The 24,137-nt window shown below is 32.2% G+C and overlaps 3 protein-coding genes across 6 annotated transcripts in view; all 3 read right to left on the reverse strand.

The window, feature by feature from the left end:
* Positions 1–1,120, reverse strand: part of LOC116345900 (protein furry) — a 33,298-nt gene extending 32,178 nt beyond the window's left edge. For 3 of the 4 annotated variants that reach the window (XM_031775644.1, XM_031775643.1, XM_031775642.1), the window contains exons 1-4: positions 972–1,119; positions 570–778; positions 332–461; positions 7–211 (exon numbers count right to left, since the gene is read on the reverse strand). In XM_031775644.1, the coding sequence (XP_031631504.1) occupies positions 7–211; positions 332–461; positions 570–778; positions 972–1,055 (628 nt within the window). In that variant the 5' untranslated portion in view covers positions 1,056–1,119. Of the gene's footprint in view, positions 1–6; positions 212–331; positions 462–569; positions 779–971 lie in introns of all 4 variants that reach the window. The other variant, XM_031775641.1, reaches the window with a different exon arrangement.
* Positions 1,121–1,348: 228 nt separating this feature from the next.
* LOC116345866 (protein arginine N-methyltransferase 5-like) lies at positions 1,349–2,684 on the reverse strand. The gene is made up of 4 exons (XM_031775581.1): positions 2,535–2,684; positions 2,308–2,470; positions 2,164–2,250; positions 1,349–2,093 (listed from the first exon to the last, which is right to left on the reverse strand). The coding sequence occupies exons 1-4, from the start codon at positions 2,682–2,684 to the stop codon at positions 1,486–1,488; spliced, it is 1,008 nt and encodes a 335-aa protein (XP_031631441.1). The 3' UTR covers positions 1,349–1,485.
* A 2,989-nt stretch (positions 2,685–5,673) lies between these two features.
* Positions 5,674–9,879, reverse strand: LOC116345825 (E3 ubiquitin-protein ligase TRIP12-like). The gene is made up of 7 exons (XM_031775523.1): positions 9,455–9,879; positions 9,218–9,315; positions 7,668–8,074; positions 7,419–7,570; positions 7,246–7,335; positions 7,038–7,162; positions 5,674–6,962 (listed from the first exon to the last, which is right to left on the reverse strand). The coding sequence occupies exons 3-6, from the start codon at positions 7,687–7,689 to the stop codon at positions 7,052–7,054; spliced, it is 375 nt and encodes a 124-aa protein (XP_031631383.1). The 5' UTR covers positions 7,690–8,074; positions 9,218–9,315; positions 9,455–9,879; the 3' UTR covers positions 5,674–6,962; positions 7,038–7,051.
* Positions 9,880–24,137: the final 14,258 nt, after the last annotated feature.

Here is a 24,137-nt window from a genome sequence, read left to right on the forward strand (position 1 = left end):
ACATACCCAAATTAATGACGGTTTGATTATCTGCACAAACATCGGCTGCAGTGGTAGCGCTGGATGAGCTGTGACCCAGCGGTGATGCGCTCCCTTCGGAAACACACTTTGGATTCGCATTCGAATTTTGTTCGGATGTTGGTCTCGATGAGGATAGCCGTGATTGATTCCCAGAATTCCGTAAAGCTGGTGATGTATCGCTTGAGCTAGCCTTTATTTTTTTCGAATATAAATCAAAACGAAGAAAAAAATAAATTAAAATATTTAAAAAAAAGCCATTTGTTATTCATATCATTTTTTTTTTGAAAATAGATTTTTGTGTATTATTTACCGAACGCTTGACAAGCCACTGTATCACAGGGAAAATATTAATAAAATCTAATCCTTGGATTTGATGAGGTTCTATTAAATATGGGCACTTCATTTTCGGTAAAGCAGCAACGATTTTCTCCGTTAATGTGCTGTAGGAATCGATAAAATACAATTAAACATTAATAAGGTGTGAAAGTCATTTTTTTCAAGCGACAAATGTGTCTTCTTTTTTCCTAGTGCATTCCATTTTCAATTACATTTTTTGACCGATGGTGAGATTTTCGTGGAATAATAAATCGACATCAACATTATAATCACATGCACTGATGCACCATGTCATTCCGCCCACAATTTTATCGAAAGCAGATAATCCTTTGATTCTCGCCCGAAAATAACCAGCAGCGACTAGAATATCGAATATATCTTGTTGTTTTGCATTTTGCTCTTCGTCTTCACGTTGTTCCACCTAAAATCAACATTTTCATGATAATTAATCGTCATTTCTATCTCTCTCTCTTTTTTTTTGTGACAAAATCAAAAGTGTTTGATAGCATCTGACAGTAATCACTGAAAAGAAAACGATTCGCATATTCTCTTGCTTCTAAATGTAAGAGAAATACTATTGCCCATTCTTTTACAAATGCTATTGACATGTTTACCTGAACTTCTTTGCCATCAGCATCGAAGCGTGTTGCCAATTCTATGTTGGGCAAGACTTTTGAAAAACAATCTCTGTCACTCATTGTTCCATTGATTTTCAAAACAAAAAAAAAATTATTTATGCTCTCATGAAAGTAAACTAATAATAATGTCATGTATATTTGACACTTTGAAGCCTTATAAATAAAAAACCATTGTGGCGAAATGATTGGTGACTTTTTCAATTTCGCTGCGTTCAATTAATTCATGTTTCAATATGTACCATCGTCCGCCCGATGGCGCTGTAATGTCAATTCGTATATGATAGCATATTGGCAAAGAATATTTAAAAAAAAATCCAATTGGTTTATATTTTTTTAACATGAAAAGTGTGTCTGTTTATTTTAGTTTCATAACATTCGCTTCTTTTTTTTTTCTTTTTAAACATTGACAAGATGAACGATGATTATTATCAATAAATCGATAATAATTTTTATGACAAGAGGTAACAGTAAATAGTTAACATTATCATCATCATTTATATATGGGAAAGGCCCAACCTTTCAGATTGTGCACGTGAGTGACTGTGGGCGAGGTTGTGCTCCATTCATACCATACTTTGCGATTTGATATGCATCGCCAGAAGTTAAGTTTGATCCTATCGCCGGCACGCAATTGTTGTGGTTCGGTCAACGGGAAGTACAATGAAAACCATGATATGAGCCCTCGTGTATGCTCTTCAGGGTGAATACTCAATTTGATGTCTTTGTATAAAATGGTTTCAAAGTATCCAGCAAAACCGGTCAACACACAATCGTGTGCAACATCAAATTCCATTTTAATGAAACGTGAATTATCAATCACCTCATCGTTGTTCGGATGAACAAATGTAAACACTGGCTGCGGTTTGGTGATGTGATACACATTTTTCAAATATACAACGTACGGACTTTCTGCTTGTTTTTCATATGTATTCGGTTTGCCGCGACGCATATGACCACGAACTTCGCGTATTATGCTACACAATTTCGGTGCCATCACTGGATTTATGTATGAAGTTGATTGACATGGAATGCTTATGCCATCTTCTTTTAAATGCTTCTGAGCTCCATCCAAACATTCTGGCGACAGTTCATTATCACCTAATACGATGCGAAAATAGATGTTAATTCGTTAACATTTTAAATAAAAACTAAATAGTTATTTATTCACCGAACGATCCGAGCAATTCCGATACCAGAATATCAACCTTCTCTGATGGCTCAAAATATCTCATATCAGTCGAAATGATGGTCATGTCTGCATGGAGATGTAAATCAAATACATTTAAATAATAAATAATTTATTTGTGTCTACCTTTGTTTTTCCATAATTCCTCTTGTAGCGCGGTCAGTGTAACAATTGCATTTGGATTCTTTTCAATGACATACATTTTGATCTTTCGATTCACATTGGCTGATGCATTGAATGCAGAACGAACCAGTGGTCCACGACCAGCACCAACCACCATCACAATTGCCTGACATTCGAGATAAATGATGATATTAAAATGAAGCATAATCAATGATTGTTGATTGATTTACCGTTTTTATGTCTGCTTCTTCGTCCGAGATTTTATCCATGAATGCCAGTTCGATAGCTCTTTGTTCTCTCAAATTATCGTATAATGGTTGCAATGGAATCTCTAATAGGTCATCATAGCTACGAACAAATTTCAATTCAATAATTAGCATATTATAATCACATTTAATATATATGGATCGCTTACCCAGTCATTGGATCATTTGGTGTTCTTTCATCGAATGGTTAAATCTTATTCACATTGAATTGTTTAAAAAAAAGATCGGATTTTGTAAGTTATTCACATGGCTGTCTAATTCGTGTTCCGTTCTGTCTGTCTGGTTGGTGGTGGCATTTACGATTGAAAGTTTTGTTGCTGTCATGTATCCATTGAGACGGCAATACACACAGACGGTGCGACGTGCCCGATTCATTGTTTGCATTTTAATGATTTTTAATGAGTTCAGCTTGGCACCGCTACTGATATTTACCACCACAGCTCCTGAACACACTTTATGTGTTCCTGATCAAAAGTACGTTGTAAGTATAAGATTGAAATCAAATTCTTTATTTTTCTCGGAATGTAAATTTAACAAAATTAATGCTAAAACAATACATACCCTATTCGATGTAAATGATTGATGGAAAACATTAAAATTTATAAAAACCACAGGAATGTGAACAATGTTGATAGGATTTATTAAAATAAGTTGGAAATCTTTTTCATTATTATTCATTAGGCATGAACTTTTGTTTTCTATTCCGGCATAATATGCTTTTCCTTCTCCCATTCCAACGTACAGCACACACATACTGTTTATCAGAAGAAGAGGAGAGAAGAAAAACACACGCAATAAGCCCAATTTCAGTTTGGCCGCGGTATTCTATGAACCGACCTTTCATAATTCAAAAATTGGGATGTATAGTCGAATGTCCGCACATGTGAAAGTCGAAACTTGGGACTAGGTTTAAATAATTGTACCAAAAATGTACTTAATTGTACCGCAATTTATTTTCAATTGTACCTTACTCGTTTGGATAATATTTGGAGCCCACATTTCGGGCTAACTCAATATTGTGATAGAATGACGAAAAAAACTTAAAGATATTTTTTTAATTTTTATGGCTGATAATAATTGTATATACCTAGAATGTACCTTACTTCCTGAAAGTTTCAAGACGATCGGATAGAAAATATGTATAACTCCCATACAAAAGTTTCAATATCTGGACTAAAATAATTTTTCAAAAAAGTGTGAATTTTGTTAAAATGAAAACTTTTAGTTATGGTCGGAATTTCTTGAAATTTGGCATGCCTTTTTGCCGATAGAAAATAACTTCCTGAAATTTTCAAGACGATCGGAAAAAAATAAGTATGGCTCCCATACAAAAGTTTCAATATTTGGAGTAAAAATTTTTTTTTTTTTTCGAAAAATGTGTGAATATTTTAGCAAGGTACAATTAAATTCAGTGAGTACAATTCGATCTAATTCTAAATCTGAGTACAATTCGAATTGTACCTCACTGAATCTAATTTGCTGTCACAACGAAAATCGCATTGGTCTTCATTTTTTTGTTAATAATTTCGCTGCTCTTGAGTTTCAATTTGTTTGATTCTGTTCAGTGATTGTTGTTCGGTTAATTAGAAATCTGGAATCATTCGATTGACATAAAATAACAACGTAAGAAATCCGAATTTCCTCACCAATTGTGTCAATCGTTCGATCAACGTAGTGAATTTGTTTATTGTATTTTTTGGTGAATGTTGCTTCATTGTTTCACACAAAAATGTAAGAATATATATATGAAATTTTTGTCCAATGGTCATTTAAATGTTTGATAATTTGCAGCAGGCACACATCAGATTGATGATTCAGATGTTGATGAACAGTATGATGAACGGGAAAAAGGAGATTTGACACTTGTAAGTTCAAATGATTCCAGCGCCACAGAAAATGTCGATGAACCAACGGAACCTGTGGACCTCATCAATCCAAAACCCGAGCCCATTTCAGGTTAACACATAAAATTATTTAGCAATATTCGTATATAGTAAACACAACCAACGAACAGTACCATTTTGATTTGTCATATTGTTTACACTTTAGCTCGCACCAGATCGACTCGTCGGCCAAACAATGTTTCTTACTGTGAAGATGGACCAAGCACGTCACACGGCATTTCGAACACAGATCAATCGTCATCGTATCGCAGTGAATTTCCGAAATCAACGGCCAAACCAAAACTTAAGGTGGAACCATCGCGAATTCCGAAAAACGACGACAAAAAAGTGTTTTGCAGCAACTATTTGTATAAATCGTTCTGTTTCTTGTGCGGATCCAGCGATAAACATTTGGCAGTTCATTATGCCCGAAAACATCAAGATACTGAAGTGTTCATTTCACGCGTATCGCCTGCAATGGCCGCCCGAATTCGTAAGCAAGACGAAGAATTCGTACAAATCGATGACCAAATTCACGGTTTATGTTTCTTCTGTGAAGAATTGATGTCAATGCAAAAAGATTCATGGATGAAGCATTTACTTATTCATACCGGAGAACAAAACCTATTCTATCCAACCCGTTCTGGTTGCAAAAAATTTCAAAAAACCAAAACCAAACACGACAATTGTTCAAAAGAAAAAGTTACAAGCATTTTCGACATCAATTCATCTGCTGGTGATCTGTGTGGTTTCATATGCAACACGTGCAATTATCTGCAAATTCAAAGCGACAATTTGGACAACCATATTTGCAACGAGCACGAATCATACGATGAAAATATTACCGAAGAATTATACTCGAAAGTTATTTTGGTAAAGGTGCCAGCCCTTTAATTAGAGTTTAACAATGTCTCCGAATTCTTCTTGTAATTTAATAGACTAGATAGCTTCTAATTGCAATATAAGATTTAAATGTCGAAGATAAACTATAAGAAAATGTTATAAATTGAATAAAAAGTTTAATTTTTCCCAAAATTGCATTCGTTTTTCATTCCGATTTTAACCGCAAATTTGCATCTAACAAATATTAGTATCGAATGGCACTGTAAACGTTTGTGCAGACTGACATTAAGACGCCATTTCGTTGATGAGGTCGTTAATAAATGTGTGACATGGACACGAGTTTAAAAAAAATGATCAAAAGAAAACACAAGTATACGTATATTTGTTTGATATTTTATTGCTAGCTTTCCATTCAATTATCCTTACCCAAAAATGTACTCTTACTATGCTAGAAATGATAAATATGTTCTATTTTTGTTCATTGTTTATTTTAAATCGTTTGTATCATCTAATTATCGCATTTGATTTCGCTTGTTTTTTTGTGTTCCATAGTTGTATGTTTGAAATAAATGTATTCATTACACGTTCAAATAGGGGGAGGGTATGTAATTAAATCTTGATCTATGTAGTATAGAGAAAAGAATATCGCATTGCCGCCGTACAGTTTTCACTCCATTCAAATCAAGCTATTTCTGATGTGAACGTGTATGTTGTGGGTTTCATGATTTTTCTTGACAATTACTATGAATGTAAAGCTATGATATGATATTGGTTTATTTCTTGAATGTTCATTTCTTTATGGTTGTTTTGTAATCAAAACTTCATAAATTTTCATAATATTTTTGTCTTTACAACAGAATCAGTTTGAAGTTGGATTTTCTTTAGATAATTTTAATTAATTTGATGTGAATTTATTTCGGTGACATTTTCTCTTCATTTCATTTTTGGAGAATAGCAATACAATGTTTTCACTTAACTACTAAACTGAACATTCAAATCCATTCTCTTCACTTGATTAGGTAATTTTATCATGATCATTATTTTCATTTCATTCCAATATTTATGTATAGTATATTATATTTTGTCTTTCAATTTTGATTTTATTTGATATTCATTTTTGATAGATTTTCTCACATTGATGATACGGAAAATGCTTCACAAATGGCAAATTCACAAAACGTTTTTTCAAGGAATCATATTGATATAATTGATTCTCTCGAATGAACATTTCTTTCTTGATCGAATGACCATTTTCGATTAAATAAAGTTCTGGTTTGGCTATCTGAATTGGTTTTCTTTGTATTTAGCAACTGGTTAAATTTAAGATAAATGGAAACTCACGCACCTTCAACACATGCCGTTTTGAATTTGCTACGCATTGCTTGACTGATGGCAAATAGTCATCTGGATTCTCATTTGGATCGAGTGTTTTGAATTGCAAGAATAAACGTTGTTCTTCGTGATTGTATGTGCTTGGTTAGTATTTCATACAAATACTAAATGGCCTTCGATTCGGACGTGAATCCATGGTCGGTACGACAACAATCTTGCAACATTTTCACATCCCAACGATGATAGTTGTTAAAATTTGAGCCGCACAGCACCTTTTCGATTTCTTCGGGATAGAAGAGACGCAATCGTTGTGATTGGATCACCGAATCAAATCCTATTTAATAATGAAAAAAATCCACAGCATTAAATAATGAACGGTGAGATTAATAAAATTGTTTATCATTTTTACCTTCACGGAGTGCTTCAAATTGTGTTTGTACACCTTCGACGGAGTTCAATGGTTGCATGACCCGGAAGTGTGAAATTCAAGCCCAAATCGGCAATTGGACAGCCATCATAATGTAAACTTTCAATCTGTTATTTGAAAAAAAAAGAAGAAGAAACAAAAAACAATGTTACAACGGTCCGTGTACGAAGGAATGCATGCGTTCACGTACAATATTCTGCAAACGTTTCAATGAGACTTGAACTTCTGGTGCCACCGATGATAAATCACCCAGTCCAAGGGAACTGTCTTCATATAACAACTATCGATAGAATGGGATTAAAGAGAACATGGTTAGTTTGAGTATGCAAATTTTTATTGTGGACGAGCTAAATTGTAACATACCATTCGACTATCCATGATTAAATCAGCCATAAATTTGCCCAAGAACTTGAATTTTGATTTGATGCGTGAGATTTGTATTTGTTTGGCACTATGACTGATTGGCATTGGGAAGAGACCGAATTGGGCGTGAACGTATCGTCGAACATTCACCGCTGAAGTTTGATAATTTGATATCGGATTCAGTGCATTGTTAACCTCATCTAAATTGGTGCAAACAAGGAAAATATTTTACTATAAAATTAAATTTACCTTGTTCATCTGTTTGTGACATTTATTGATCGTCTTCCATTTCATAACTGTGAAAAAGAGTATGAAACTCACTTTGAGGGGCCTGGCTGAATTCCAGGATAGTTTTCCAAAAGATTGGTCAATCTGTCGACCTTTTGTGACAGTCCCAACAAATCCGTTCTCAACGCCGACACTTCTTTCTTCAATGAATCAAATTCCTGTCGTGTCACGAAACCAGTTGGACTTCTGGATCGTTCCCGACGAAGTGATCCAGAAATTTCAAGATTACGATCAGCGAAAAAATCTGTTACTGATTCAATACTCTGAAGTCTGTGTTAAGGAGATGAAATTGGAACTCGACGACGGCTGTGTTCACCTCTATCCTCTCCTTCCATATTAAATAAATATAAAACAAACCTCCTTTCGGACTATATAGAGATAAACTCTTTTACAAATGAAAAATGCTGTTGAACTCAATATATTTTTTTTAAACAACAACCCAACACAATATTATTGCAGTGTGTGAATGGAAAAAATGTTAATCTCAATGTTGCAATTTTAGCTTCACATTCATCAAAAATGATCAGATTTTAGACACTTCAAAATGTTCAGAATAACAATATTGCACAGTTATATTTGTCTCCTATTTCTCTTCTTTGTGTTTCGAAGAAGCAAGAAAAAAGGGCACACATACACTGCGACTATAAAAAGTCTTCGTTCACTATTGATATGCCGTATTCTGCGCCTTACATACACGATAATGCATGCACACAAATGCAAACCGTATAAAACCAATGTGCAACAGCTATTGAATTCTCTGTCGCGCAAAAGGAAAATTATCAATCTCTGTTGGTTTGTTTGTCTGCTTCGTTGGTCGAATAGATGGGTCTTTTTTACATGACTTTTTTTCACTCGTGCATTTTTTCAGCATTGTTGCACATTTAATGCACGGTTCGTGTACTTACTTTTCTGACGATTAAAGTTATCATTTGAAATTTGATTTGGAAAGCGTACTAAATGTGTTTTTTTTTTCATGCTTTCTAATTTTAAGCCATGAAATCTCACAATTGAGATGAGCTCTTTATGCAATTCGAACACCAGAGTGCTAAGAAACAGCAATCATTTTTATTTTTCATCGACAAACTGAATTCAGTGCGAGTTATTTTGAACTTTTATGAATTGTTCATTTTGTCTATTGAATTTCAATAATTTTCTTTTTATCGTACACACAAAAAATAAACCTGACAAATCATTTTAGGATTCCTATTCCTATCTTAATCGATTAATTTGTAAGGTTTCCTTCTAATATGGCAACATTTTATTAGGAAACCTTTAAATAATAAAACATATTTTGTTTCAACACAGTGAGGTTGGATTTGACGTTTAAGCGCGCAAATTTATTAGGATTCCTGTTAAAATATTGCGATTTTATAAGGAAACCTAACAAATTCATTTTTTAATAGGAATTCTAAAATAATTTGTAGGGTTTATCTCTTGTGTGTATGAAATGTATGAAACTAACAAAATTAATGGCGGCCGAACGAAAAAAAATTAGTACAAAATAAACTTACTTTGAATCCGTCAGTGGTTTTGAACTTGAAATTGTATGTTTTTCAGGGAATTTATTGATGCGCAGAAAACGAATTTACCTCGAGTTCGACTTTTTTCACTATGATGAAAACAGAAAAAAAATATTTTATATTTGAACTTTTATGAATGTTCATTTTGTCTATTGAATTTCAATAATTTTCTTTTTATTTATGAAATATGTGAACCTAACAAAAAAAATTCGAACAAAATTTACTTACATTGAATCCGTGCGCTAAAACGCTACTAAACTTTGATGCAAAGTAAAACAAAAACAACTTTCGATCATAAACTCGTAACGCGATATTATTACGCTGTGCGTACAAAAAAAAATGCCAATCTCAATATACAGTGTGCGTGTATTGTATACGAACTATAGTTCGTATAATTGATGCTGTTGATTGCCAAATGTATTTATTTTGTAATTATGAAATAGAAAATTGTATACCAAATGAATGATACACACACACGCCCAGACGTATGCTGGTAAAAGTGGTACAACTATCATGAAAATATTCAAAATCCTCTTGCCATTTTTCATATTGAAAATGGTATGCGATGAGTGGTCGTATTATAAAGTATATTGACTTATCTCTCAAATCTGTTTATATTTCGCTTCAATTGGTTTTTTTAAATCAAATTTCATCAATTATTACTTGTTTATCACAAAATGTTATATTGCGTTATATTCATGACATATTGTGAGCAAAATTGTGCTCGGTAAAATGTGTGTTTTGCTGAAAATCGAATATTACTCATCGAATAAAGTGATGCGAGCAACATATTTATATCAGTTAGCAAATGTGTGAGGTATGTAGTGAACTACGTACAATCCCAAATGCTCGCACCACATCGAATAAACAAAAATAGAGACCAACGCATTGAATAAATATACTTCATTTGTCGAGTGATCTCTGACATTTCATTTGAAATAATTGGAATATTATATTCAAGATGTTAAGTATTCTTCAAATATATATCAGAACAATAAGCATACATTTTTCTTTCGTTTATATTAAGAGGTAAGAAGGGGATATAGGAACGAATACAAGGTGGAGCTGTAAATGTGTGCAAATATTTACGCTCGACCGACTACATCAATAAATCATAACGGGTTGACATTAATGATTATACCGGCAAAATATAGCACTATAGACAGTACGCTATGAAACGTGCATGGGTTTTTCGCAATTATTTTATCCATACAGACGCTAAAAGAATTTACATCGAATAATTCGTTTTATTATTTTCGCTGAATTTCGCACGAAAACTTTATTGAACACTTGATTTTCTTTGTTATTTGTTTCTTGTTATAACGTTTTTTTTTTGTCTGAGAAAATGTTCCCTTTTTTTCATTTGGTGTCTCAACTTGATCGGAATTTTTGAGTCAAATTAATGCTTATTTGTGGCGAAAATGAGCTATGGCCAAATCATTTAATCAAGAAACAAATTCTTCGGACATCAATAAAATTACTTGAGAAATATCCAAAGGGTTAAAGGATCTCATTGATATACCAAATAATATTTTGTTGCATGTGTAATGTGTATTATGTTCTGTGTATGTGTGTGTGTGAGCAAGTTCGGACGGCATTGCTGGCAATCGACCCAAACGCCATTCCAATATATCACTTATTATTTATTACAGAATTTATGATGATTAACTCGATTACGCTATATCTACTTTCCATCAATCCATAATCGAGCCACGACATGATTAATCTTATCACACAATCGTCGATCGAACGAAATACAGTAGTCGAATTAATTCGCTTAATAAAAAAAAGTGCTACTTAGAATAGACAGAAGGCCGCAGCGGACGCAACATATACTTAACTCAACTAATATATCCAACGGGAGCAAGAGAAGACAAGGGAAAAAAATGCAAGAGAAGGACGGGGGTTGGAGAGAACGACAGATATACAAGAACACAACAAACGCGCAATGATAATTCCATTAACGTTCACTGATTAACCGTATTTTTTTTTGATTGGCAGCCCAAGGAATGAGATGTAAAGCAGTTATATGTTATATATGTATATGTTATAGAAAAAACGATAGCTGTAACCAAAATAATTGATGGCCTATATAATATTTGGAAAAAAACCTACACCCTTTTACCGTGCTTTACCGATATATAACTGAACGAAGAAATGTATATGATAGCAGGTAAATTATCGAACTATTCCAATTTGGAAAGGATTCTATGATTTAATGTTTTTATCTGCATTCACAAGGTCAGAAATACAAATGGTTTTTGTACATTGTTTACTAAACAGTCATTGACTAAAACATTTCAATTCTGAACTTAATAAACATTAATCACATTTTACAATAACTTTAGAACCTATAATATAAATTCAATTTTCCGACACAAACGTCAAGGGACCTGATTTTCTTTGATGATTTTGATCAATCGAATTTCGAATCGAGTTTTGTCGAAAGCGAAATCCATGTGACATCTGAAGTATGAGCGATATTTCTAGCGAAACTACTTTTTTGCACTTGTCTGCCGTTAAAATAGATCAATCTTTCAAATCAGATGTATCGAAATGAGCACGTATTTTGAGCGGATGGTTTTTCTTGAAATTCATTCTTCATACTTTCTTATTTTTGACCGTAAATAATTGCCTGCCGCATTTCATTTATTATTTTGCTTTCTGGAATATAGGAAAAAAAATGAACGTGAAGGAAAAGAAAAATGATAAAAGTGTGCGAGAAAGGAGAAAGAGAATCGATGGCCTAAACGGCTATCGTTCATACATTTAACACTCAATTCATCATTGTCTGCCAAAGTGTGTAAAATGGAAACTTTTCCGTTCTCTTTATTAGGCCTTTAAGTCAACTATAATTACGACATATTCATTCTTCTATGCATATTTATATTTCAATTTGACCGGTATGATTATTTGAGGTGAATGTCTTTGGCAACTATCTCGCAATTGTCCGATTTATATTCTTTATACACCATTTCAGCTCTCAATTTGTTTACATTGTACATGTGTACACTGGAAGAATATTATAAAGATTAGCAATTTTTTGAAGGAAAAAACAACTACACTTTAAATTAAAACTTGTTTTTTACACTTTAAATATAATATATAAAATATACCTACTTTTTTGCCAACATTTTTGCAATCTGGTGAATTGGATCAGATGAGCTGTCAACAAACGGCCTGTATGACAAATTGTAAGCATAGCTTGCAGCCAGTAATTGAATTACAGAGTCAAGCGCACACGTATTTTGCAATTTAACGCTCACACCATCAACTTTATATGTAGTTTTAGATAGATTTCCATTTGAAATATGTCCAATTTTTACTTTTTTGTGCATATCAATTAAACTGAAATTTGGCATGGGTTGGCAATATTTACTACTTTTGGTGCTCTTTTTTTTGCTCCATACATCTCTTGAATCCAATTCTTTTGTTGATTGACTTGGTGGTGATTCATTCATGTTTTTTGGTGTATTACGGGTTGATTGTTGGGATTGTGTCAAATTTTCATTATCGTGGCATGCCATACATTTACGCGCTTGTCCATAGCCTTCTTCATTACCAACTGAAACAGAGCAACCTTCAAATATATGAACAGATTTATTGCAAATGATGCATTTGTGTGCTCCTTGTGGCATATCACCATTTTTACATGCAATACATTTGATTGGACTGATCATGGCAGAATTTTTTTGGCATGTAGTGTTGGTATCACATTTATTTGCTTGGCTAACATTTTCGACATTAGATTCATTATCATTTAGCAATGAACATGTATTTTCAATAGCTCCGGTGAATTCTTCGTCGCTGAATGAATTTTCTCGTTCTTTTGATATTGTTTTTCTTTGTTTGTTAACACCATATTTTTGTGACGCCAAAATTACACCTGCATCTGTGAGTGTTAGATCGCGACCTTCACCTGATTATTTGTCTTATGTTTAAATTCTAGCCAAATGGACAAATGTGACAGTCCTGGTGTCAGCATAAAATTTACTACCACTTTTCTTTCTTTAAATTTTATTAAACACCATTTCATATTAGATTGTCGTTTATTTTGAACGAAATTTGTGATCATTTTAGTTCTATTCAAACCCATTATTATGATATCTTCTCTATCGTATATTTAAATTAATGTTAGAATTGGCACAAAAAAAAACTATCGATTTCGGTCCGCATTGTGTTTGTTACTTGGAATAAGATACTATATTTTTCGTATTGGAGATGAAGGGTTTCGATTGATCATGGAAACAATGGAATATTTATCAAAGAATTGGCCACCATTTTGTCGACTTTTTGTCGTGACATTTTTTTAAATAAACTTAATACTAAACATTGTATATACAGTTCATTCTCGGCGATTAATATAGAATGGTTTCGTTGTTTACCGGTCATTTTAGCTTGTCTTAAATTACTGAATTACAAAGTTAATTTAATTAAATTTAGAGAATAAATTAAAGTTTAACTACCATTTACAAATCCTTAGATCCTATAAAAATACCATAACCATGGTCAATTAGTATCATTCGATAAGTCTATCCATGACCAAAGTGACACCATAAAACGGCGATTGTAGTTTTATATTTCTTTTGGTTTCATTAAAATAAACTGTTTGCATAACATCAATCCTAACAAATATATAACTTATATTTTAACGCGAATACGCACATAAAACAAAGTTCCTTTGTTTTCGTTGTACATCTAAATTCCCGTTCAGCTGCCATAACCTTGTTTGCGAAGCACATAAATTTACCTGTTGCAATATGAATCAGAAAAATCTTATTCGTCTGTGTTACGCGGTTTGTACTTCGTACGCTTGAAAATGTTTTATCTTCCGTTATCCATATATGGATTGCTTTATACAGTAACGTGGAAATCGTATAAGCATTAAATAATTAGATTGTTCATCAACTAAACGAGTATTATGACAATGATTTAACCTGAAAAACACGAATAAAAATATGTTCACATTGTCAAATAAATGTCAGATAGCACAAAATTAGTTTTTTGTTCTTCTGATACACACAAAATACGTTTCTGCTTCAAGTAGCCATCATACTGGGTGAAAATCTTTTGAAGTAAGAGTAAAAAGAAAACAAGTTATAACTGGAAAAAAAGAAACTTTACGGTCTTTGCTTATATCTTAGTTACACGTGCCTGCTACCGAATATTACAGCTACTTGAACCAGAAAAGTCTTTTGTTTGTATCAATTGTTAGATTTTTAGTAATGGAACTTCATTAAAAACTTCTTAACCGTGTTGATATGGTGATTCTTTTGAAGAAGACAAATTTTTGAACAAAAATCTAATTTAATGGTAACTTAACATTTTCGACTAACTTTTAGTTGATTGTATTTCATATAAAAAGTCCTCTCAGTTAATGAGTCGCTTATTAGCCAATTTCAGTTACAGTGATTAATGCATGTTATTATGACAGGGTTTGTTCGATTCTCATGTGTCTGAAACGATTAAAATGATTGGACACAATGAAATGCACATTTCTGATCTGTTGAACATATTGTTTGAAAGAAAGCACAAAAATGTGATCCATTTTCACAGAAATAATAATAATAGCACGTTAAATGAATAGCAACAAAATCGAAAATAGTCAGAGCATATACTAAGCATAGATATATATCCTGGATATTTTGTCAGTATCCGATATTCATTGGAGCCAGACTTTGAAATAGAATAAAAACAATAGAAGTTATTGTTATAGTGATTGTAGTAATGTAAATGGTTTTATACATAGACCTATAACAATCACTTCTATTGTTTTCACTCCATTATAATGTCTGGCTGCGATAAATATCGGATACTCACAAAATATCTCGGATATATATCTATGCTCAGTATATGCTCTGAAAATAGTAGACAACAAGATGTTGGCAAAAAAAAAAGTGCGCATAGATATGAAAATTAAAAGTAATCGAAATTCTTTCATAGACTAAATCAAGAATAAAAAAATGAATTACAAATAAATCGAATGATGTCGGATGTTGTTTTTTCTTGTAATGATAATTTTATTTTTTTTATTTTAATGTTCTCAAAATATTTGCTCTCTTCTCATATAAATTAACTTATAAGTGGAATGCCTTACAAATATTTTTGTTTAATTAAAATAATTTGTTATATATGAATGTTAATTAACGTGCAATGAATGACAATTAATATGTAGTATATGTGTATCCTAAAAACCAACACTAGTTACATGTGTACACGCTTCGAATCGATTCGGCGGTGTGTTTCGCCTAAAAAGTCCCATCAATTCCTTGCTGCCCGTTAGAAGCATCATTGCACATTTTCAATGAAACGAATTCAATAATAGATACCAGAGTATAATGATAAATGTAAGTAATTAAAATTGAATAGTAAACAGTAGTCTTGCAAATAATGCAGGCATGTTTATCATTGCATATGCGACACATCTCAATTTAATTGTAAATATTCTATATGTACCACTATGAGCCATGTGTAATGCTCTTTTGTATGAACACTGTGTGTATAAATAAAAAAAATCATACTATGCGTTGCATACACCATGCTTCATGGTTTTATTAAATAATTAATTTTTTTTTAAACAGCTTTTGCAAGAGCTGTGGCGGTATTCTAGACAAATAATTCAGATCGGATTTATTGTTTATCGAAATTATCGTTTTTTGTGTGAAACAATGGATTCGATTGTTTGCTGTTGTTCCGATCGGAATTACGTGTTAGAATACCATCACTGAAGTTTTTGTGAGCCAGTTCATATGCAACACATGTTTACACACATTTTTGCAAGACCTATAAACAGATACCAACCGAAAATTTTGACCACTCAAACAGTATAGAACAAAATTGATTCCAAAATTACAGAGAAAGAAAAATTGGGCAAAGTGTTGCCATATAGCCAACCACGAATCATTCTTCTGAAAACCAAAATGAAAAAAAATGTAGTGCAACATTTCCAAATCATGTGAAATGTATGAATAGGAATTTCTAAATGCAGATATAAACAATTTGGATGTACGCACCGATATAAAATAGATAACACGTAACACATAGCTTGGCAAATTCAGTAAAACATATACGGTCGATATAACTAAGAGCATTTTGGTTACTTTAATTTGGGTGGCATTGGTTACATAACGAAGTCGATCTAAAATTGGATACATCGGCAAATGGATAAATAGCCGAAAATAATTCGATTAATTCAAAATGTTTCGATGAAATTGAAAGAGAAGAATGAATAGAAAATAAGAAATATTTGTAAGAGTTTATTTAAACGTTACGAAATTTCAATAATTATCTAAAGATTTTTGTAAATACGTACGTGTATCTAGGCATGATTGTCTTATACTTTGATGCCCATTTAAAAGTCTGCACACTGTTGTTCTTGCCGATGGGTCTGACATTACCATATCAGCCGAACGATTTCGAGTACCATTTGATCCATGAAAGCTGACACTTCTCTCCCTTGAAAATCTAAAACAGTCACAACCAAACAATGACAATCTATTTGAATTCTGAATTCAAAGTTCATATCAATTTGTCAAAAGTCTAGCCAACAATCATATACGTATAAAAAAACACAAGATTTGAAATAAAATGAAATTTTTTTTATATAAATTGTTCAATCACACCAAATTTAACTTAACCGCAAGCTATTTTGGATTACGCAAATTAATCATCACAAATTGTTTGCTCTGATTTCTTAACATTGCTGGGGTTGCTCCCGTTACTTTTGATATATTCTCTTTTTTTTTGCGAATATTCTTTAACAATTCAGTTACACATGACTAAATTAAGAGGAAATGATTGAATAACCTAATCCAAAACCAATAAATTCGAATTTAATTTCTTTGCCTATCTTCAGAGTTTCACGCTCTTTGTTCTTTCCATTGAAAATCAACGAAAATAATCAATTGAATGGATTCGCATATTTTGTTTGTCTAAACTTTGTCGAAATTCAACAATAAAGAAATAATAACCGATTTTTGTTTCCTACTCAAAGATTGTTTTTTTTTTTTCTTTCGATAATTCTTAAGATTACCGATAATTCTATAAATAGGAAAGCGTTTATTCCATTTCTTAAGGTCACGCCAAGCAATCACGCAATTATTTGACAATACGGTAAAAGTCTTTGGTAATTGAAAGTTTGCTTAAAATAACATTCGAAGTGTGTATTTCAATTTGTAAAGAGAAAAATTGTTATGTGGCTTTTATGTGTGTGAGTGTGCTCTTTTCACCGTTGCGTACGAAAGAACATAAATAATACACTTTGATAAGCATAATGGTTTAGATTTATTGGCAAACTTTGTGATTACACTGTGCGTCACTCAAAATGTGATGGAGACGAGACCCACCATTTTTACTTAATTTGGGTATGCTGATTTCAATGGCATCACCCGTTTTTCTCTAACACGTCAGGATTTTCCACAATTTTCTTAGAGAGTTTTCCGGAAAACCAAAATTGGCTGTTTATACTCTAGTAACATTTTGAATTCATGCATTCAGGGGTGAAATCTAATTTTATAGCAGAAAAAGCATCATATTCAGTCTTTTCATGCCAAAAAACCCCCAAATACTTATTTTCAGAGCGTTTGAATGGATACCAATTTTACTTCAAAATGTGGACTTCAGAGTGGAATAACCAAATCAATTTTTTTTTTTCGGATGACTCAATTTTTTCTAAAACGAATTGTGTGGCTTAAGTATACTTGAACCGTACTACAACACCTAAAAGGTCAACCCTCAGGGATATTGCATGAATTCAAAATGTTACTAGAGTATAAACAGCCAATTTTGGTTTTCCGGAAAACTCTCCAGGAAAATTGTGGAAAATCCTGACGTGTTTGAGAAAAACGGGTGATGCCATTGAAATCAACATACCCAAATTAAGTAAAAATGGTGGGTCTCGTCTCGATCACCTTTTAAAAGTTAAAAAATGACGCACAGTGTTATATGATGAACGATCAAATTGATAAAATAATTCACGAAACCAAATACCACACGTAATTGTTGATTACATCAGAATTATATTATTCATTTATTTTAATTAAAATACTGGCCACTAATAAAATGGCATCAAATAGAATAAATTAAAAGTAAAATACCTGTTATAAGTCTTGACGTTGTGTCCAACTTTGGATGGTTTCCATACGGCAAATGCTGTCACCGTGTTTAATGATACTATTAGGGCCAGGGGAATGAAAAAGCTCACGAAAAAGTCGTAATAATTATAGTATCCCATTAGATGCTTGAAGAAGTAAATAACAAAAACAAGTAAAATAGTTGATGTAAATATGTGATTTGCAGTTGAAAAGATTTTTTTTTTATTTCGGACCAACTCAATAAAATACATAAATATTGGATGTGATATTGTTTACTAAAGAGGATTTTCCGTTTTCAATACGCACACTGTGATAAAAGAATTACCACCAGCCAAATAAGATTATTGTAGAAAGTATTTTCGTAGGCATAAATGCGTTTGTTTGATGCTTAAGATACCATCAAAAATGAGTGGGCCGAAAATGTGTTTGCGCGTGATGGGGCGGACGATGCGTATTACGTTTGTGAATTATATGCGAAGATTTTCATGTTATAATGATGATACTTAGCTCTTGGAAAAATTTCGGTTTTTGGGGTAGTTATTATTATTGACATTTCCAACATTGAATCCGTATAGGTGATTTTAATGAGTTTTCTACTATACTAATTATGTCAAAGATGGACATATTTCAATATAAACTAAGCTGCACAAATTATCTATTTCCAAAGGACCAACAGTGAACATTTTGTGTTTCCATAATTAAATGCAAATAGATGTTGGTTTATGTGAATAAATCACATGCCTATATAGACGAAATAATTTACTAACTATTCAAATGTAGCATACGATGCAAATATACAGCATAAATATACATTCTCAGTAAATAACAACTCGTGATCGCAAAATGATTGTATAAATTAATTCAACTATAAATGTTGCTACGTTGATCTTGATTCTTCACGTCAAATTAGTTCGTTACAATTTAGCTTCTGAAAGAATATTTTGCTCAAACCTCCAAATAAAAAGTTTCTCGTAATTTGTACAGAGGTACAATTTGAACCTATTGGTCTGAAAGCTATGATTTTTTTTTTGTTTGAAAGAAACGACTATGCTTATTTTAAAGAAACGCCATCAAAAACGCTACGAATTAATTCCAACTCTTAATATTTGAAGAATACAAAATTTCATATTTTTCGAATGATATTTTTCATGTTGTTGAACTGATTTTTTGAAGAACTCTTAATATAAACACGGTATATTATGAATTCATAATAAACAGTGTTGTTGAAACTTGAAAATGCCTAATTAACCGGTGTCATCATTAAAAACCAAAACACCATTACTTTGTTGAAATTTCCTGTTGGATTGCACTTGTATTTCTTGTAAGGCCCAATTTTTGAATTATGAAAGGTCGGTTCATAAGATACCGCGGCCAAACTGAAATTGGGCTTATTACGTGTGTTTTTTTCTCTCTCCTCTTCTTCTGATAAACAGTATGTGTGTGCTGTACGTTGGAATGGGAGAAGGAAAAGCATATTATGCCGGAATAGAAAACAAAAGTTCATGCCTAATGAATAATAATGAAAAAGATTTCCAACTTATTTTAATAAATCCTATCAACATTGTTCACATTCCTGTGGTTTTTATAAATTTTAATATTTTCCATCAATCATTTACATCGAATAGGGTATGTATTGTTTTAGCATTAATTTTGTTAAATTTACATTCCGAGAAAAATAAAGAATTTGATTTCAATCTTATACTTACAACGTACTTTTGATCAGGAACACATAAAGTGTGTTCAGGAGTTGTTTTAGTGGTGGTAAATAACAGTAGCGGTGCCGAGCTGAACGCATTAAAAATCATTAAAATGCAAACAATGAATCGGGCACGTCGCACCGTCTGTGTGTATTGCCGTCTCAATGGATACATGACAGCAACAAAACGTTCAATCGTAAATGCCACCACCAACCAGACAGACAGAACGGAACACGAATTAGACAGCCATGTGAATAACTTACAAAATCCGATCTTTTTTTTAAACAATTCAATGTGAATAAGATTTAACCATTCGATGAAAGAACACCATAAAAATCCCGTATCAAAAATGGTCAAACATGCCAAGTAGTAACTGGATGATAATTTTTTTAATTTTGTACGAAGAAATACCATCACCGACAGAATATTTCCAATTGTACCACCAATTATAATAATCGGCGTGACATATGTATTTAAATTCGATGTTAAATCTTCAAAATGATTATATGTAGCGGACGTCGGTTGTGGACTCAATGTGCTTGTATTTAATGACAATATTTTATCATCAAAACTGCTGTGGTTTGCCATTTGATTTATCACGGTGGCATTTGTTGAATTCACTGGATCGTATGATAAAGTGGACCATAATACGTCTGTCGTCGACATTTTGTAATTGTTCATTTAAATGAGCTTTTGACTAAAATCCTTCAAAAGAAAATAAAACGTCCGTTTTTTTTGTCACTCTTCACTTTATATCACTTTTTCCGCATTTTCTTAGAAACAAAACCACTGGTTTTATACAATCACATTTTAAAATTACGGATTTTTAATGTACGCATAAGAACAGAATAGCGTCATTGAACTCGTTTCATGTTTCACATCGTATCAAATTCAAAATAACAATAAAAACACAAACAAACAATTGTCTGTAGTGATTGAGTGGCATTTTCTGAAAATAAACGGACAATTGAATGTACTGAATGAGCATGCATTTAGTTAAATGTACATAATTTACAAGAACATCAAAACCAACAGTATACGATTTATTCAATTTTCTTTTTTTTTCGCTGTTCAATTGCCATAAGTTTCGACATTGCACAAAGCTCTATCATTTTTTTCATAAACGTATCCAACTTAATTTTTTTTCAGTTACTTCAAATGCAAATCCATGTTACTTCCATGTTTCCATCTTTCATCATCGGAAAACAAAACAAAAAAGAAATTTGTATGACCCGCTGTGATGAATGTTTTTTTTTCGACACTATTGCGTAACATATATTTGGCTCATGGCCTACTACAATCGTGCCCATTTTAGAGGGAAACAAAAAGAAAATAAACACATATTTTGCGTGGCGCTTTAGTTTATTTCAATTTATCGCATTTTTGGGATGTGGTCAATTCTGCGTGTAACTTTGAAAAATTGAGAATAAAAAAATGATGAATCTAACGATGCAGAAACTGTAAAAAAAAGTGGCTCCTAATACACTTTTTGCCGACATCATTCATTGGTATGACTAACGATTATAGAAAATTGATCAAATTTCCAAAGTACACTGTATCATGAGGAAACCGATTTTGTTTATCATAACAGCAATCGTAGGTTTAATTCACGCTTGCTTGCTCATCACGTCATTTTTTTTTATATTATTGAAAGGACTCTGTGTGGTCATGAACATCGATTCAGCTAATATGTGTTTTGTATACTTAAACCTAAATCAATTCGGTTGAGCAGTTGAGCTTAAGCGAGAAAAAAACGAAGCATGCTTGTCATGTGTCATATGGTATTAGGATAAGCAAGCAAATGAAGCGAATCCTTTTTTTATCATCATTTAATTTATTGTATATGGCCAATTGATCGACATGCACGCAATCTTTTTTACAACATATATATCACCACATAATATCGATTAATTTGTCTTTGACGATAATATTTATGAAATGTTTTTTAGTGTAGCCTTTTTGTTGGAATTATGAAATGAAACTGAACTTTCAAGTTAACACACATGATGACATCATAATTATGATATTTGACAGATTACTCCGATTTAATTTTCATCTTGACCAGATGCAATCACCAATATATGATCTATCATATGTTATACGGCAATTAAAAGCAATCAATTAACCGTAATGATTTACTCATTCCTAGTATTATGCTATGAGTGAGTCTCGTGTAAATCACACAACTCAATAAGAGGCTATATACTACTATATTGAGAGTAGAGTCGCCTTATCATTTTTGAGACAGTGTTTAAAGCCTCAGTGACTGGTTTAAAGCGAATGTTAAAATCATAAATTATCCATTACGTGGTTTCAACGAATACCGAGATTTGAGTGATTTGATTTTAGTTTCGGCAACAGAAGAATAAATAAAATTTGATGTTCTATCAATCGAATCAATAGTTCTTTTTAACATGATTTACTCAGTCAGTTTGTTCGTCTTTTGATCAATGTATTTAACTGTTTCGTTAGTCGCTCTGAATCGAAGCTGTGGCCACTCCTTGATATTATTCTGATTTTTAAGGTGCAATACAGTTGAGCAACATTTCAGATACTGAACTCGAAATTAATACCGATTTTGTAACATTAATTGAAAATTCAACCAAAATGATTTTCAGATACGAAACTGTACACTAAATGAAATACAGACAATCTGGATACGAAGCGCTCAAATGAAATACAACACTGAAGAAAATCAAAAATCAAATCACAATTAGTATCAATAAATTCAACAGAAAAACACTCAAATGCACTTATTTTTATCATTACTAGTCATTTCATCTAGTTACACTCTAACTTAGATTTTTTCAAAGGACGTTGTATAAACTAATATTGTTGGAATAAAATTGGAATTGTACTGAAAATGAGTTGACATGCCTAGCATAGTCCGCCGCTTCTCTATTTCATTGTTTTATCAATTCATGTGATTTGATTTTCTCAGAGATTGTTTTTAATTATATTTCTCCGTAAATATTAACTCCGACTTGATGAATGATAGAGATATAAATGAAGATTTCCGTCAATTTATGTTGTTCACCATCTCGGTGTTTATAGTTCCGTTGTGCGGTCGAAACTTCGAAATGTAACCGTTAAGTTAAACATGTTTAATAAATTATCTAGTATCTTCCATCTTAGTATCATCTTGTATTCGCATCTTTGTGTCGACTTTTTGGTTTCGATGCATACCACCCAAAATAAATCCGCCTAAGATTTTCCATGTGTTTCCATCACATTTTAGATACAAGAAGTTTTTGTATATTACATCATCAGAAAAAAAAAGTAGAATTTCGCTATTATGGAACCATCTAAAGTTTCTTGTTTGTTTAACATCCGTTTCATTATTTTTTTTTGCACTCGTTTGATTATTTAAGTTTTTCCTCACTTCACTCCCATGAAATTCGGTGTGCCAGTCAACGGACATCGCATAGATGCTATATCATTTTGTCTATGTGAAAAATTAATACGTTTAGTTAATGTTGATTGTCTGTTTGCATTTGTTTATAGTGGCTGCTCTATTTTGCTATTTTGAGTATATGGTATGGCTTCCATAGACACGGTCACAGACACACGAATTGCATATATAGTGGTATTTTACGATCACATTTAATTCACAAATAGTTTTCTTTAAGGTTAAGGCATGAAATATGGACACTATAAAAATGCCATTTTTCTCGCAAACTAATTGAAATGGACAAAAATAATAAAAAAAAGCAAACGAGATACGGATTTGAAATAAAAAGGAACAAAACCGGTCCAAAATATTTAGCTTTTAGTTCAATCAATACAAATCTTAACATGAGAAACCATATATCATGAATTCATTTTAAATAAATGTGCACTCTTGAGATTCTAAAAAAAGTCAGATGTTTTGCTTTCATATGATGTTAGCTTTTTATTTAGAATTCATTTGCTTTTAGAGAAAACAGCATTTGCATTGCGAAATTGCGCCGGAATTGCAATTTAGAGCACAGTAAAACCGAATCTCATATAAATCGTATGATATTCTATTTTCCGGAATTGAATTCCATTTAGATACACATGTTCTGTTGTTTTGATATTCTGTGTAATTAATTTTTATTTTTCATATGTTCAAATTTAATCGTTTATCATGAAATATATTTG

Source organism: Contarinia nasturtii, unplaced genomic scaffold (genome assembly GCF_009176525.2).
Source record: "Contarinia nasturtii isolate CC-2019 unplaced genomic scaffold, AAFC_CNas_1.1 Cnas_scaffold_1371, whole genome shotgun sequence".
NCBI classification, from domain to species: Eukaryota; Metazoa; Arthropoda; class Insecta; order Diptera; family Cecidomyiidae; genus Contarinia; species Contarinia nasturtii.